We start from the raw sequence: 16,918 nt of genomic DNA, 5'->3' as shown, positions 1-16,918 counted from the left end.
GGAAGGATGAAGATAGAAGATGCCATCTGGATGAAGACTTCTGCCCGTCTGGAGGACCATTTCTGCCCATCTGGAGGATCACTTCTGCCGGCTTCGTTGAGGACATCTTGCCACTTGGATGAAGACTTCTCCCGGTAAGTGGATCTTTGGGGGTTAGTGTTAGGATTTTTTAAGGGTGTATTGGGTGGGTTTTATTTTTAGGCTAGGGCTTTGGGCTGCAATAGAGCTAAATGCCCTTTTAAGGGCAATGCCCATCCAAATGCCCTTTTCAGGGCGATGGGGAGCTTAGGTTTTTTTACTCAGGGTTTTTTTTGGGGGGTTGGTTGTGTGGGTAGTGGGTTTTACTGTTGGGGAGGTTGTGTGTATTTTTTTTTACAGGTAAAAGAGCTTTTAAGGGCTATTGGTAGTTTAGTTTAGGCAAGGTTTTTTTTTTTATTTTATTTTATATTTTGATAGGGCTATTAGATTAGGTGTAAATAGTTTAAATATCTTGTAATTTGTTTTTAATTTTCTGCAATTTAGTGTTGTTGGTTTTTTTAATTTAGCTAATTTTATTGAATTTAGTTAATTGTATTTAATTTAGGGAATTTATTTAATTGTAGTGTAGTGTTAGGTGTAATTGTAACTTAGGTTAGGTTTTATTTTACAGGTAAATTTGTATTTATTTTAGCTAGGTAGTTATTAAATAGTTAATAACTATTTAGTAACTATTCTACCTAGTTAAAATAAATACAAACTTGCCTGTAAAATAAAAATAAACCCTAAGATAGATACAATGTAATTATTAGTTATATTGTAGCTAGCTTAGGGATTATTTTATAGGTAAGTATTTAGTTTTAAATAAGAATAATTTAGGTAATAATAGTAGTTTTTATTTAGATTTATTTTATTTAGATTTAAGTTAGGGGGGTTAGGGTTAGACTTAGGGTTAGGGGTTAATAACTTTAGTATAGTGGCAGCGACGTTGGGGGCGGCAGATTAGGGTTAATAAATGTAGGTAGGTGGCGGCGCTGTTAGGGATGGCAGATTAGGGGTTAATAATATTTAACTAATGTTTGAGAGGTGGGAGTGCGGGGGTTTAGGGGTTAATATGTTTATTCTAGTGGCGGCGATGTCCGGAGCGACAGATTAGGGGTTAAAAATAGTATTATAGTGTTTGCAATGCGGGAGGGCCTCGGTTTAGGGGTTAATAGGTAGTTTATGGGTGTTAGTGTACTTTTTAGCACTTTAGTTACGAGTTTTATGCTACAGCTTTGTAGTGTAAAACTCATAACTACTGACTTTAAAATGCATTACCAATCTTGCGGGATAGGGTGTACCGCTCACTTTTTGGCCTTCCAGGACAAACTCGTAGTACCGGCGCTATGGAAGTCCCATTGAAAATAGACTATACGCAAATTGATTTGCGGTAAGGTAAAAAAAAGTGTGCGATGCCCCTAAATCTGCAAGACTCGTAATAGCAGAGGGCATGAAGAAGCAGCGTTAGGGCCTGTTAATGCTGCTTTTTCACCTTACCGCAAAACTCGGAATCTATCCGATAGTGTTCAAATGACCAATAAAAAGTGATGGAAATGGAGTCCTGAATAGTGTCCGTTAAAGGGATAAAATCCTTAAAAGGTGTCCTAAGTTGTGCTGTACCAGCCTTAGAGATGTGTAACCTCGTAGGATCGATGAGCCTAAGCATGCTTTGCCTGTGAAGAATAAAATAACTTGAATTGCGCTCAAGTGATCGCATTTACTTTCAACTTGTAATACCAGCACCATTTAACCTGCACACTCGTAATCTAGCCAAAGGGTGGTCACACTACATATTGATTTCATTTTGATCTTTGTCTGTTCCCTCACTTTGCAATTTGTTAATTGATAAAAAAAATAAAGTTAACTTTTCTATTTTTTAAAGCATTTTTACTTTACAGCATTTTTTCTCACCTGCGTAAAACGTTTGCTCAGCATGTTATACATACACATACAACTCATTCCTACCACTTGCGATATACCATAACCCTTTCATTGTGCCACAGATCATTTTTTTCATTAATAAACCTTTTTTTCTATTAAGTCTAGAAATAGCTTAAAGGGATACTAAACCCACATTAACATTTTTTTTTCGTTCTCTTGCTATCTTTATTTAAAAAGTAAGAATGTAAAACTTAGGAGCCGGACCATTTTTGTTTCAGACCTGGCTTAAACTTGCTTATTGTTTGGCTGAATGTAGTCACCAATAAGCAAGCACTATCCAGGGTGCTGAACCTAAAATAAGCAGGCTACTAAGCTTTACATTCCTGCATTTTAAATAAAAATAGCAAAAGAACAAAGAAAACATGATAATAGGAGTAAAATAAAAAGTTGCTCTATCTTAAACATGAAAGAAAACATTTGCGTTTAGTGTCTCTTTAAATCTTTCACTTCTATAGCATCTGCATGTTTTTTTATGGAAACTAGCACACAATAATTTTTTCTCCAGGTCTCAAAGAGCGCTAAATTTTACAGTTCTATTTTGGATTGCACTTAAGAGCAACAATGAACTCACTACTTCTAATACAAGCACAATGGAGCAATCTAAAAGTGCTTCCTGCGCTGTGCAATAAAAGTGTAGGGTGTTTCTGCAGGGTTAATATGCTTTGGTTTATAGTTTAAACTGTCCACTAATACTAGATTGTGTGTTATTCTTTGTGCAAGCTTGTGCAAAAGATAATGCACCCTATGCTATAGTTTGTGCGCCACTTGTAATCTACATTTTATTGAATAAAGGGACATAAAAAAAACGTTTATGGTGACGAAAGAGCATACAATTCTAAGAGTCTTTACAATGTAATTCTGTTATGAAATTTACTTTCTTCTCTTGGTATTCTTTGTTGAAAAACACACCTAGGCAAGTTGTGCTGTGCACTATTGGAAGCAAATTGGTGATTGGTGGCTGTATGCATATACCTCTTTTCATTGGTTCACTAAATATGCTAAGCTACTGTAAGTACCAAGGGTTAAACACTATTGTTATATGCAAGCAATTATGCAACAATAAAACACTTTAGACTACCTTTTCTGCACTTTTTTGTAATTCTAAGTGAAAAAACATGCATTCATACATATAAATTGAATCAATTTGTATTTTTTTTGTGTAAACCCTCTCCTTGAAAGAACTTCAAAATGCCTAATTGCATTGTTGTCACATGTAACAATATTCTCCTCTTATATATATATATACATAACTTAAGTTGGTTTTTAAAGCATCAGCTATTCAAATGAATTAGAAAGCCTTAGAAAAGCTAAGCAAAAATTGCATGAGTATTTTTAAAATATTTTGCAGCATAAATACTATAAATAAATCCTTCTATATAGATTTCTCATAAAATCTCACCAAATTTTACAACTACAATTTATCAGGATACCCCCTATGTTTTACATAGGGAAAAAAAGGTATATGCGTCCTAACAAAAGCCAGGCCTCTCAATACAAGTGCAGGGATTTCAGGTATTTGCTATGTTTATGACAATAACCTGGCATCTTAATGAATCCAGGGCAACTTGTCAGAAAAAGGTTTATTGCCTATTTCAAATAATAAAGGTATTACATCCCTTTATGTATGGTGGTGGGGTGTGTGAAAGGGATGGTACCACACTCTACACACTTTGTTCCATAGGCATTTGATCTATCATATGATTGCTGTCAATATTTTAATAACCAGACAGTCACTTAAGCATGTGACCCTTAATTCAAAGATGGGGCTTCCCTTTTCAAACACTTGCCCTATTATAAGGGGTGCTTTTGACTCCTTTATAGCCCAGAAAACAACAATAAAAGTAACCAGCAGATAGGAAATTACTATTCCTACAGCTGTTGCTTGCTACATAGAGGAACATGTGACACTGCATTAGAAGGCTGTTTTACATCTATAGTACATGCTATGTAATAGCGCTGTCTATAAAAAAAATAAAAAAATAAAAAAAAAATTCTGGAGTCCAAAGAAACAGTTGATAGACATTCCCATTGATGGATTTCTAGAGGGACAAGTGAACCTCTTCATATGAAGGGTGACTTTTCCCTCTAGGTGGTAATATTAAGAATGAGGGTCCATTACAGACCAATCCTCCTTGCCCAAATCTTTCTTGTGGATAGACGTTCAGGTGATCACCATTTTTGTTCGGCTAGATTACGGTTTTGTGGTATGAGTGAAAAAGCAGCGTTGTCTCTTTTTCACTACCGCTGGTATTACGAGTCTTGCAGGTATTTCTGTACCGCACACTTTTTTGGCCGTAACGCAGCGTAACTACCTAAGCTTTCCAAAAGTCCTTTTTCAATGGGACTTCCTTTGCGCCAGTATGACGAGTCTGGCTGGGAGGCCAAAAAGTGAGCGGTACAGCCTATAACCACAAGATCCATACCGTAAACTGAAAGTCAGTAGTTATGGGTTTTACGCTACAACGCCATAACATAAAACTCATAACTAAAGTGCTAAAAAGTACACTAACACCCATAAACTACCTATTAACCCCTAAACCGAGGCCCTCCCGCATCGCAAACACTAAAATAAAATTAACCCCTAATCTGCCGCTCCGGACATTGCCGCCACTACAATAAACATATTAACCCCTAAATAAATAAACATATTAACCCCTAAACCGCCGTACTCCTGCATCACAAACACTAGTTAAATATAATTAACCCCTAATCTGCTGTCCCTAACATCGCCGCAACTTACATTACTGTTATTAACCCCTAATCTGCCGCCCCGACACCGCCAACACCTACATTATACTTATTAACCCCTAATCTGCCGCCCCCGACACCGCTGACACCTACATTATACTTATTAACCCCTAATCTGCCACCCCTAACATCGCCGCCACCTACCTACATTTATTAACTCCTAATCTTCCGCCCCAATGTCGCTGCCACTATACTAAAGTTATTAACCTCTAACCCTAAGTCTAACCCTAACCCTAACACCCACTAACTTTAATGTAATTAAAATAAATCTAAATAAAATTACTATCATTAACTAAAAAATTCCTATTTAAAACTAAATACTTACCTATAAAATAAACCCTAAGCTAGCTACAATACAACTAATAGTTACATTGTAGCTATCTTAGGTTTTATTTGTATTTCACAGCTAAGTTTGTATTTATTTTAACTAGGTAGACTAGTTAGTAAAAAGTTATTAACTATTTACTAACTACCTAGCTAAAATAAATACAAAATTACCTGTAAAATAAAACCTAACCTGAGTTAGACTAACACCTAACCTTACACTACAATTAAATCAATTACATTTATTAAATACAATTAACTAAATAAAAAAAAATCAAACACTAAATTACACAAAATAAAAAAGAAATGATCAAATATTTAAACTAATTACACCTAATTTAATAGCCCTATAAAAATAAAAAAGGCCCCCAAAATAAAAAAAACCCCTAGCCTACAATAAACTACCAAAGGCCCTTAAAAAGCATTGCCCCAAAGAAATCAGCTCTTTTACCTGTAAAAAAAAAATACAAACAGCCCCAACAGTAAAACCCACCACCCACACAATCAAACCCCCAAATAAAATCCTAACTAAAAAAAACTAAGCTCCCCATTGCCCTGAAAAGGGCATTTGGATGGGCATTGCCCTTAAAAGGGCATTTAGCTCTTTTTCCATGCTGAAAAACCCTAAGCTAAAAATAAAACTCACCCAATAAACCCTTAAAAAATCCTAACACTAACCCCCGAAGATCCACTTACAGTTTTTGAAGACCCGACATCCATCCTCAACAAAGCGCAGAAGTCTTCATCCAAGCGGCAAGAAGTCCTCAACGAAGCTGGGAAAAGTCTTCATCCAAGCGGCAAGAAGTGGTCCTCCAGACAGCAGAAGTCTTCATACAGACGGCATCTTCTATCTTCATCCATCCGGTGCGGAGCGGCTCCATCTTCAAGACATCTGGCGAGGAGCATCCTCTTCTGACGATGGCGACTGAAGAATGAAGGTTCCTTTAAGTGACGTCATCCAAGATGGCGTCCCTTGAATTCCGATTGGCTGATATAATTTGTTTGTATTATTTTTTACAGGTAATAGAGCTGATTATTTTGGGGCATTCCCCCTGCAAAAGGCCCTTTTAAGGGCTATTGGTAGTTTATTGTAGGCTAGGGTTTTTTTTTTTATTTTGGGGGTGTTTTTTTATTTTGATAGGGCTATTAGATTAGGTGTAATTAGTTTAAATATTTGATAATTTCTTTTTTAATTTGTGTAATTTAGTGTTTGTTTGTTTTTGTAATTTAGTTAATTGTATTTAATAAATGTAATTGATTTAATTGTAGTGTAAGGTTAGGTGTTAGTGTAACTCAGGTTAGGTTTTATTTTACAGGTAATTTTGTATTTATTTTAGCTAGGTAGTTAGTAAATAGTTAATAACTATTTACTAACTAGTCTACCTAGTTAAAATAAATACAAACTTAGCTGTGAAATAAAAATAAAACCTAAGATAGCTACAATGTAACTATTATATTGTAGCTAGCTAAGGGTTTATTTTATAGGTAAGTATTTAGTTTTAAATAGGAATTATTTAGTTATTAATAGTAGGTTTTATTTAGATTTATTTTAATTACATTAAAGTTAGAGGGTGTTAGGGTTAGGTTTAGGGGTTAATACCTTTAGTATAGAGGCGGCGATGTTGGGGGTGGCAGATTAGGGGTTAATAACTGTAATGTAGGTGGAGGCGACATTGGAGGCGACAGATTAGGGGTTAATAAGTGTAGGTAGGTGGCGGCGACATTGGGGGTGGCAGATTAGGGGTTAATAAGTGTAGGTAGGTGGCGGCGACATTGGGGGCAGCAGATTAGAGGTTAATAACTGTAATGTAGGTGGCGGCGACATTAGGGCGGCAGATTAGGGGTTAATAAGTGTAGGTAGGTGGCGGCGACATTAGGGGCGGCAGATTAGGGGTTAATAAGTGTAATGTAGGTGTCAGCGATGTCGGGGGCGGAAGATTAGGGGTTAATAAGTGTAATGTAGGTGGCGGCGACATTGGGAGCAGCAGATTAGGGGTTAAAAAGTTTAATGTTGGTGTCGGCGATGTCGGGGCGGAAGGTTTATGTTAGGGTGTTAGGTGTAAACATAAATTTAGTTTCCCCATAGGAATCAATAGGGCTGTGTTACGGAGCTTTACGCTCCTTTATTGCAGGTGTTAGGCTTTTTTTCAGACGGCTCATGCGCGTAAAACCAGCTCTCTGCAGCTCACCGCAGCGATGGTATTGGAGTGCGGTATGGAGCTCAATTTTGCTTTACGCTGCAATATTGCCTGATAACGCCTGTTTTTTGTAAACCTGTAATACCAGCGCTGTAGGGAGGTGAGTGGTGACAATGACTTGCAAGTTAGTACCGAGCAGCTCTTACCGCAAAACTCGCAATCTAGCCGATTGTAATTAACTAAATGCAAAAGAAACATTAGACTTTTCAGGTAAAGAGTTAGAATTACTGTATCTCTTTTATACAAGGGGTAATATGTCTTTGTAAGTTCTGTGATATTAAGAAATTACTTCATAAGAACCCCTCTCCCAACAACATACGTAATAAGGAAATGTTTCTACTGCTGAGCATTTCCCCATGTGAAGTGCATCATCATTTGTTGCATGTAATGCATGTGAAGACATCATCATTTGTTGCCAATAACCATACAAGACATGGAGGGACCTTTCATTATATACACATATATGTGTAATCCCTACATTAAGGAATTGCTTAATGGTTCAGTGGAATTTGTACTATTTTAATGTGATGATGTTTCAGATAGCGTATACTATATTTAATAAAAAAATCCTACGTCCTGGTGTTTCCCATTGGCTTTATGTACTCTTTTAGAATTTATTACATTGTGTGCTGGGGTAGTTGTGTTATCGTTTTATATTTGAGTAATGCAACTTACGTGTATAGATCTAAAAATGATTGACTTAAGTATAGTTGAGAGATAAAGAATGGGGTGATTTTCAGAAATGTAGAGAAGGTTGAAAGTGAATAAAAGATTTTAAAAAACATAGGGCTAGATTATGAGTGGAGCACTAATTATTATTTCCACTTTCATGCTAACTGTGCTCGACTTTTTGCACACATCAGATACCACACATAGTACAAGTTGAAAGTAAAAAGTATTTGCTCTTGCGCTAATCCGACGCATGCAAAAACCTGAAGATACAATATTACGACTGCATTAATATATTCTCCCTGAGGGGCCTATTTACTAATGTGTGAGCGGACATGATCCAGTATTGCGGATCATGTCCGCCGCACATCAATAAATGCCGACAGCATACGCCGCCCCCTGCAGATTTGCGGCGAATCTAGCAGGGGGTGTCAATCAACCCGATCGTTGATTTCCAGCAATGTCTGTCCACCGCCTCAGAGGAGGCTCGCCGTATGGAGCTTGATAAATATGCCCCTTAGACTTCAATGGAGCACACAAACCAAATCGAATTTTCTCAAGTGCGTCAGCCCGACATGAGAATAATATGAGAATAATAATATAGCAGAATATGTTCTATTTATTGGTAAATCTATCTATCTATCTATCTATCTATCTATCTATCTATATATATATATAGGAATATATATATATAGGAATATCTGTTTAAAAATACTTAGAACATATTCCCGTATGTGAAGAACAATGGAATGTGAAATATTTACAGTACAGACATAGTTAAACAATTTATTAATATGAATAATGCATAAATAGGATTTTTCATGTTTTCAGCTACTTGACTGCAAAGGGCTCCAATGCACTTATAAATATATGTCTATATATGTATACATATGTATCTGTGTTTATTAGTGTTTTACTGTATATTTACTGTACATATTTCACATTCCATAAATATTAAACAAAAATTTAATAAAAATGATTAAACATTTTTTATTTTTTATATGCAACATTTCAAAAACGCGCCTTAAGAATACTACGTTTTTATGTGAGCTAACCCGACCATGTTTAGATCTAAATCGAGAAACACGATGCGCAAAACGTATATTTTCCATTGATATGTTCTTCACATAGAAAATAATGTAATTTTTATTATTAATTTATTTCTATATATATCTGATACTGTTCATGTAAAATTAATATCTATACCTATTGAAATAGATATGCAGGTATAGCTATATATATGTATATAAGAATAAAAATAGCATTATCTTGTAAGTGAGGAACATTGGAATGTGAAATATGTACAGTAAATATACAGTAAAACACAAATACATATGTACACACACACAAACATAGACATCTTTAGACATGTATATGTATGTATCTCTAGGTTAAAGCCCTTTGCAGTCCTTTTTTTTTCTTCTAACACCTGAGACCTATCTTTGAGCCCACAAAACTATTTATTGCATTTTTTTAATTAGATGAGTTATTATGTGTGTAACTGTACTTTTAAATGTATTTTTGATGTTTTTTAAGCATAAGAAATAGATGACTGAGGGAAAAGATGATCAATTAGGTCAGATAGATTTAGTTAAAGAGACTGAAAGTTGAGTTGAGTTGTATTTGTTGGCTCACATCCAATAAAGTATTGGACTCTTCCTATCCTCTGGCTCAGCATCTCTTTCTTTCTTTCACATTTGTAAAACTTACAAGAAAAGATACAAACTAAAAGAACACAATGCAAAACAAGTCACTATTAGAGAATATTAGATAAGTATGATTTAGATAAGTATGATTTTGTGTTGTATCAATTAAATAAAAAATTGGAGACTTACTATCATATTTTCCAGTGCATGTTTTGCAAGCCAGCAGTTGAGGAAGACAGGAATAAAAAAGTTTCTAAGCGGAGGCCAAAATACCTAGAAAAAGAGAGGGATGAGAAAATCAAGCGAGAGGGACAAGAAGGAAATTGAGTTAGAGAAATATGTAACAATTACATAGGCCATGGGTCTCACAGTTAAGAGCAGCAATAAAGTGAAAGAAAGAAAGAGAAAGAAAGAAAGATACTAGACATAGAACAGAAATTGAAGGTGTTAAATATTCTTCCCATGATCTTTGATGGACAGGTTATGTTTTGGGATAGAAGTGACGGCTGTAGGATTTAAGTGTCAGCATTCTCAAACTGTGCAGTGTTTGTGACACCCACAATGTACAGAAAAAGAACGTGAAAATCATTGTTTGACAGCTATTATTTAGGTAAAGTGAGAGAGGAGGAGAGAAGGAGAAAGACGGGAAAGGAGGAAGGAAGGAAAAGGCACTAAGAGAGATTGTTCTATAGATAGAGTAAGAGAGACAGCATGTAAAATGAAATAGGATGCAGTTTTTTGTGTTGTTTTTTTTTTGAAAATGTGTTTGTTTCTTTGACTGAGAGAGAAATATTTAAAAAAAGGAAGATGCAAGATAGTGGCAAGTCAGAATTTGAGAGCATGTGAATGTCATAAAAGAAATAGAAGAAAATATAGGACTGTACGTAAGAATGGGAGAGTCCGAAATGAACATAGCAATACAGAACAAAGGCACTATGAGACAGAAGAAGACTAAAACGGTATATTAATAAAATAATAATAATATTAAAAAATGGATATAGATCAGTACTGTGGAATCTGCTGGTGTTCTACAAATAAATAATAACAATAATAAAAAAAAAATTCTGATTTTAATAAATATTATATGAATACCTATGGAGTTCCTGTGGATATCTGGGTAGCTGTGGGGCTTTAAAGGGACAGTCTACACCAGAATGTTTATTGTTTAAAAAGATAGATAACCTCTTTATTACTAGTGGTGTCCCGAACTGTTCGCCCGCGAACTGTTCACAGCGAACATAGCTTGTTCGCGTTCGTGTTTGTGGGCGAACACATGGCGATGTTCGATCCGCCCCTATGTGTCATCATTGAGGAAACTTTGACCCTTTATGTCACAGCCGTCTGACACATTAGAGCCAATCAACATCAGACACTCCCTCACAGACCCTCCCAGCTACTCGGAATCCGCCATTTTAGACTCATAACGACCTTGCTTTCTTAATGAGAGGACGTGTTGTGTTTTTGCTCTTGACATTAATAGGAAAAACATAGCTAGGCTAGTGTATTTACAGTCCAGAAGGACTCCACTCATCTCTGCTGCAAGCACAGCACCCCAAAAAGCCCTTTTTAGGGCTATATTGCGTGCCGTTTTTTTTTTTTTTTTTTCGTTTTTTTTTTATTAGCATTTGCCTGGCTTTCAGGCTGTGTGTTTAAGGCTCACAGCATATGCTGCTGTGATTACTGCCACCACTGATATCTCTCTAACAACATTAGTTTAAATTTAACTAACCAAAAAATTTAATTATTTTGCTAGTGTAATTTTTTTTCATTTTCTATCAGGCCTGTGTCACACAGCATATACTCTGGTTCATTGCTCTGTGCCAGCCACCAGTGTTAATATCCGTTTATAACATTATTTTAAATTTAAAAAAAAAAAAAAAAAATTTTGCTAGTGTAATCTAATTACATTTACTATCAATCCTGTGTCTGTCAGGCTCACTCAGCATTAATATACCTCATTTTTTTCAGTCTTTTGGTTAATTGGTCTGTGCCAGGCATCCACCCAGCACTCATATCTTCTTCACCTTAATTTAAATTTAAAAAAATAAATTTTTAAATGTGTTTGATAGTGTAATCTAATATAATTTTCTATCAGGCCTGTGTGTTTTGCTGACATACAGAGCCTACTGTGTTTACTTGCTGCCCTCCCTAGTCTATGAGCCATGACTCATATGTGTTTAACCTTTTTTTAATTCCCCCCCCCCAAAAAAAAAAAATTTAAATCATTTTTCTAGTGTAATCTAATAGTATTTTCTATCAGGCGTGTGTGTATCTGACTTACAGAGCCTACTGTTTTTAATAGCTGCCCTTCCAAGGCTAGACAACCACGACTCATATTTATGTGCTTAACCTTTTTCTTTAAATTGCCAAAAAAAAGTCTTTAAATCTAAAATGTTAAAATATTTTGCTAGTGTAATCTAACTTAATTTTCTATCAGGCCTGTGTTTTTGTCACTTACACAGCATACTGTGTTCAATTGCTGCCCTACCTACCATCCACGATTCATATCTGCCAGCCTGTGTGCCAGGCCCAACTAGCCAATTAGTGGCACCAATCATAATTCTTGTAACAGTATATAAAAAAATAAAAATCATAATTTTTTGGACTGCAAATATTCAGTCTCCTAGTGTCCTTGAATTGCATTTACCTCCTGCCTGCCAGCCTTTTGTGCCAGGCTGTCTTGCCAACTATTTACACCAATCCTAATTGTTGTCACAGTATAGTTACTAATTAAAATTAAAAAATATTTGATTGTTGATCTTAATCCTCAGTTTGCTCGTGCCCTAGAATTGCACTTTTCTACTGCCTTCCAAGCCTGTGTGCCAGGCCTACTTGAAAAATATTTACACCAATCATATTTGTTGTCACAGTATTCTTATTAATTAAAAATTAAAATTTTGGTTAATATTTGTTGGGAATCCTCAGTTTGCTGGTGCCAGTGAATTGCACTTTCCTCCTGCCTTGCAGCCTGCTGTGTGCCAGGCCCACTTAGCCAATTATTGCCAGCAATCCTATTTCTTTTAACAGTATTGCAAAAAGTGTCAATCATCACTGTTTTGACTGTCAGTATTCAGTCTCCTAGTGTCCTTGAATTGCATTTACCTCCTGCCTGCCAGCCTTTTGTGCCAGGCTGTCTTGCCAACTATTTACACCAATCCTAATTGTTGTCACAGTATAGTTACTAATTAAAATTAAAAAATATTTGATTGTTGATCTTAATCCTCAGTTTGCTCGTGCCCTACAATTGCACTTTTCTACTGCCTTCCAAGCCTGTGTGCCAGGCCTACTTGAAAAATATTTACACCAATCATATTTGTTGTCACAGTATTCTTAGTAATTAAAAATTAAAATTTTGGTTAATATTTGTTGGGAATCCTCAGTTTGCTGGTGCCAGTGAATTGCACTTTCCTCCTGCCTTGCAGCCTGCTGTGTGCCAGGCCCACCTAGCCAATTATTGCCAGCAATCATATTTCTTTTAACAGTATTGCAAAAATTGTCATTCATCACTGTTTTGACTGTCAGTATTCAGTCTCCTAGTGTCCTTGAATTGCATTTACCTCTTGCCTGCCAGCCTTTTGTGCCAGGCCGTCTTGCCAACTATTTACACCAATCCTAATTGTTGTCACAGTATAGTTACTAATTAAAATTACAAAATTCTTGATTGTTGATCTAAATCCTCAGTTTGCTCGTGCCCTAGAATTGCACTTTTCTACTGCCTTCCAAGCCTGTGTGCCAGGCCTACTTGAAAAATATTTACACCAATCATATTTGTTGTCACAGTATTCTTAGTAATTAAAAATTAAAATTTTGGTTAATATTTGTTGGGAATCCTCAGTTTGCTGGTGCCAGTGAATTGCACTTTCCTCCTGCCTTGCAGCCTGCTGTGTGCCAGGCCCACCTAGCCAATTATTGCCAGCAATCATATTTCTTTTAACAGTATTGCAAAAATTGTCAATCATCACTGTTTTGACTGTCAGTATTCAGACTCCTAGTGTCCTTGAATTGCATTTACCTCTTGCCTGCCAGCCTTTTGTGCCAGGCCATCTTGCCAACTATTTACACCAATCCTAATTGTTGTCACAGTATAGTTACTAATTAAAATTACAAAATTCTTGATTGTTGATTTTAATTGCACTTTTCTCCTGCCTTCCAAGCCTGTGTGCCAGGCCTACTTGAAAAATATTTACACCAATCATATTTGTTGTCACAGTATTCTTAGTAATTAAAAATTAAAATTTTGGTTAATATTTGTGGCGAATCCTCAGTGAGAGTCCTGAAAGTAACAGGGATGAGATGAAAGAGCTAAGAATAGTAGAACTTGAAACAACAGAGTTAGCCATGGGTGTTAGTGCAAAACCGCTTGGCTTTTTTTTGGTTTTTGGTGCGGCTATTCATGCAGGCCATATAGAGCTGCCACCATTCGGTGTCGTATCAGCTATTAAACTAATAAGAACAGTACTACCAAAATACAGCCAATGAAGGGCCTTAGGAAGACTGAGCCAAGGTTGGATTGTAGTATTTGGTTAGGCTAATCATGATGGCCATGTAGACCACCACCAATAGTCCTGGAAGTAACAGGGATGATGAGATGAAAGTGCTAAGAATAGTACTACTTAAAACAACAGAGTTAGCCATGGGTGTTAATCCAAGACCGCTTGGATTTATTTTTGTATTGGGTGCGGCTAATCTTGCAGGCCATATAGAGCTGCCACCATTCGGTGTTGTATCAGCTATAAAAATAATAAGAACTGTACTATCAAAATACAGCCAATGAAGGGCCTATGAAGACTGAGCAAAGGTTGGATTGTAGTATTTTGTTCGGCTAATCATTATGGCCATGTAGACCACCCGTAACAGGGATGAAAGTGCTAAGAATAGTACTAATTGAAACAACCGAGTTAGCCATGGGTGTTAGTCTAAGACCACTCGGCTTTTTTTTTTTGTTTGGGTGCAGCTAATCATGAAGGCCAGATAGACCTGCCACCATTTGGTGTTGTAACAGGTATTAAACTGCAAAGAACAGTACTACTTAACACAACCTACTTACCATGGGTCCCAGAGCATATGTTTGGTTATTATATTTTGTAAGGGTAATCATGCAGGCCATATAGACCTCCACCGATAGGGTGAGTATGAGTAACAGCTATTAAAATGCGAAGGACATTACTAATTAACACAACATAGTTACCATGGGTCGCAGACCAAGAGCAGATGTCTTATTATTACATTTTGTATGGGTAATCATCCAGGCCGTATAGACCTCACCAAATAGGGGGAGTTACAGAGATTAAAGTGCTAAGAATGGTAGTACTTAAAACACAACCTAGTTAAAATAGGTACCAGACCGCATGTCTTATTATTATATTTTTTCAGGGTAATCAGGCAGGCCATATAGAACACCCCCGATAGGGGGGGGGGAACAGGGATTAAAGTGCTAAGAAAAGTACTAATTAACACAAGCTAGTTGGGTCCAAGAACGCATGTTTAATTATTAGACTTTATTAGGATAATTATATATCTAACAAATCTATCTATTTCTCTTCTATCGATTCTATCTAACTATCAATCTATGTATATCTATCCTATCTATCAATCTATCTTCTGTCCGGGATGTTTTGAGACAGCCACTTTGGGAATGTTAGTTGATTTAGGCCCATTATGGCTTAAAAGCAGACTCTGCATAAACTATGTAATTTTCCATGGGAGTTTTGCCAGGGATCCCCCTCCAGCATGCGACAGTCCAGGTGTTAGTACCCTTGAAACAACTTTTCCATCACTATTGTGGCAAGAAAGAGTCCTTGTAGGTTTTAAAGTTCGCCTGCCTATTGAATTCAATGGCGGTTCGCGGGTTTGCGAACAATACCGGAAGTTCGAGTCCGCTGTTCGCGAACCGAAAATTTTAGGTTCGCAACATCACTATTTATTACCCATTCCCCAGTTTTGCACAACCAACACAGTTATATGAATATACTTTTTAACTCTGTGATTACCTTGTATCTAAGCCTCTGCAGACTGCCCCCTTATTTCAGTTATTTTGACAGACTTGCATTTTAGCTATTTAGTGCTGCTGTGTTCAGTTTATATTATTGATTCACCAGAGTAAGTGCTGTGTGATCCAGAGCCGCTCTTTTAACTGCCATCTGCATGTGATGTGGCTACTGAGAAAATTTTGAGGCAAAATAACTTTTTTACATAGAGATGTTCAGGTGATATTTTCTAGTCAGCTTTTTACAGTTATGCTGCATCATTTTCAAGTGTCTCAACATTTGGGTATTAACAGAAAAATGGTTGTTGCCAAATTGGTCCCACAGGAATCACCCTGCCGCCACCATGATGAAGATAGAAGATGACCCGCCATTGGGATGAAGACAGAAGATGACCCTCCACCGGGATGAAGATAGAAGATGACCCGCCATTGGGATGAAGATAGAAGATGGATCGCAATGAAGATGGATGAAGATGGAGCACCGCCGGGATGAAGATGGAGCGCCACCCATCATCATCGTAAGTACCAACTTTGGGGTTAGAGTTAGTTGGGGGGTTTTCGGGTTGGCTTTATTTTTTTTAGATGGGGGGGGCAGCAAAAGAGCTGAATGCCAATCCAAATGCCCTTTTCAGGCAATGTGTAGTTTAGGATTTTTTTAGTTAGGATGTTAGTTGGGGGGGGTTGTACAAAAAGAACTGATCGCTTTAGGGTAAAGTGGCTTTGGGTATAGTGTAAAGCCAAAACGCATCAGCCGTTATTTTTACCAGCTGGAGAATCCCCGAGGTTCCCTACCTGTATGCATTGAAACAATGGCCTCTAGTTATGAAGCCGTCAACTTACCTGCCTTCGCCGGCCCCAATACGCTCGCCTAAGCTCGCCTCACATCGCCGCCATGGAACTGAACACATTCGCCAAAGTTATCAAAAAAGCTGTCAAAAAGCCGCGCACCAAGTACGGGGCAATGAGCAGCGGACTGTGATAGTTATCACTCATCCGATCTCGCTGCTCTTCGGCTTTTTTCCAGCTTTATTGATAAGCTGTCACTAAGCATCCACACTATACTATACTGTTCTACCCCCTATACCGGCACCCCCGGAGCCCCCTGCAACTAAATAAAGTTATTAACCCCTAAACCGCCGTTCCTAGACCCCGCCACAACTATAATAAATGTATTAACCCCTAAACCGCCGCTCCCGGAACCCGCCGCAACTATAATAAATGTATTAACCCTTAAACCGACGCTCCCGGACCCCGCCGCCACCTATATTAAAAGTATTAACCCCTAATCTGCCCCCCCTACACTGTCGCCACCTATAATAAATTTATCAACCCCTATCCTGCACCCCTACACCGCCGCAACCTATAATAAAATTATTAACCCCTAAACC

The 16,918-nt window shown here is 37.1% G+C and overlaps 1 protein-coding gene across 1 annotated transcript in view; it reads right to left on the bottom strand.

Annotated features, from left to right (window-relative positions):
* Window positions 1-16,918, bottom strand: part of LOC128663525 (potassium channel subfamily T member 2-like) — a 772,127-nt gene that overhangs the window by 439,015 nt on the left and 316,194 nt on the right. Inside the window, exon 8 of the mRNA XM_053717898.1 lies at window positions 9,734-9,817. Within this exon, the coding sequence (XP_053573873.1) occupies window positions 9,734-9,817 (84 nt within the window). The remainder of the gene's footprint in view (window positions 1-9,733; window positions 9,818-16,918) is intronic.

Source organism: Bombina bombina, chromosome 6, assembly GCF_027579735.1.
Source record: "Bombina bombina isolate aBomBom1 chromosome 6, aBomBom1.pri, whole genome shotgun sequence".
Classification (NCBI taxonomy): Eukaryota; Metazoa; Chordata; class Amphibia; order Anura; family Bombinatoridae; genus Bombina; species Bombina bombina.
The sequence above is the reverse complement of the archived record's forward strand: the minus strand, read 5'-3'. Positions and strand labels throughout refer to the sequence as shown.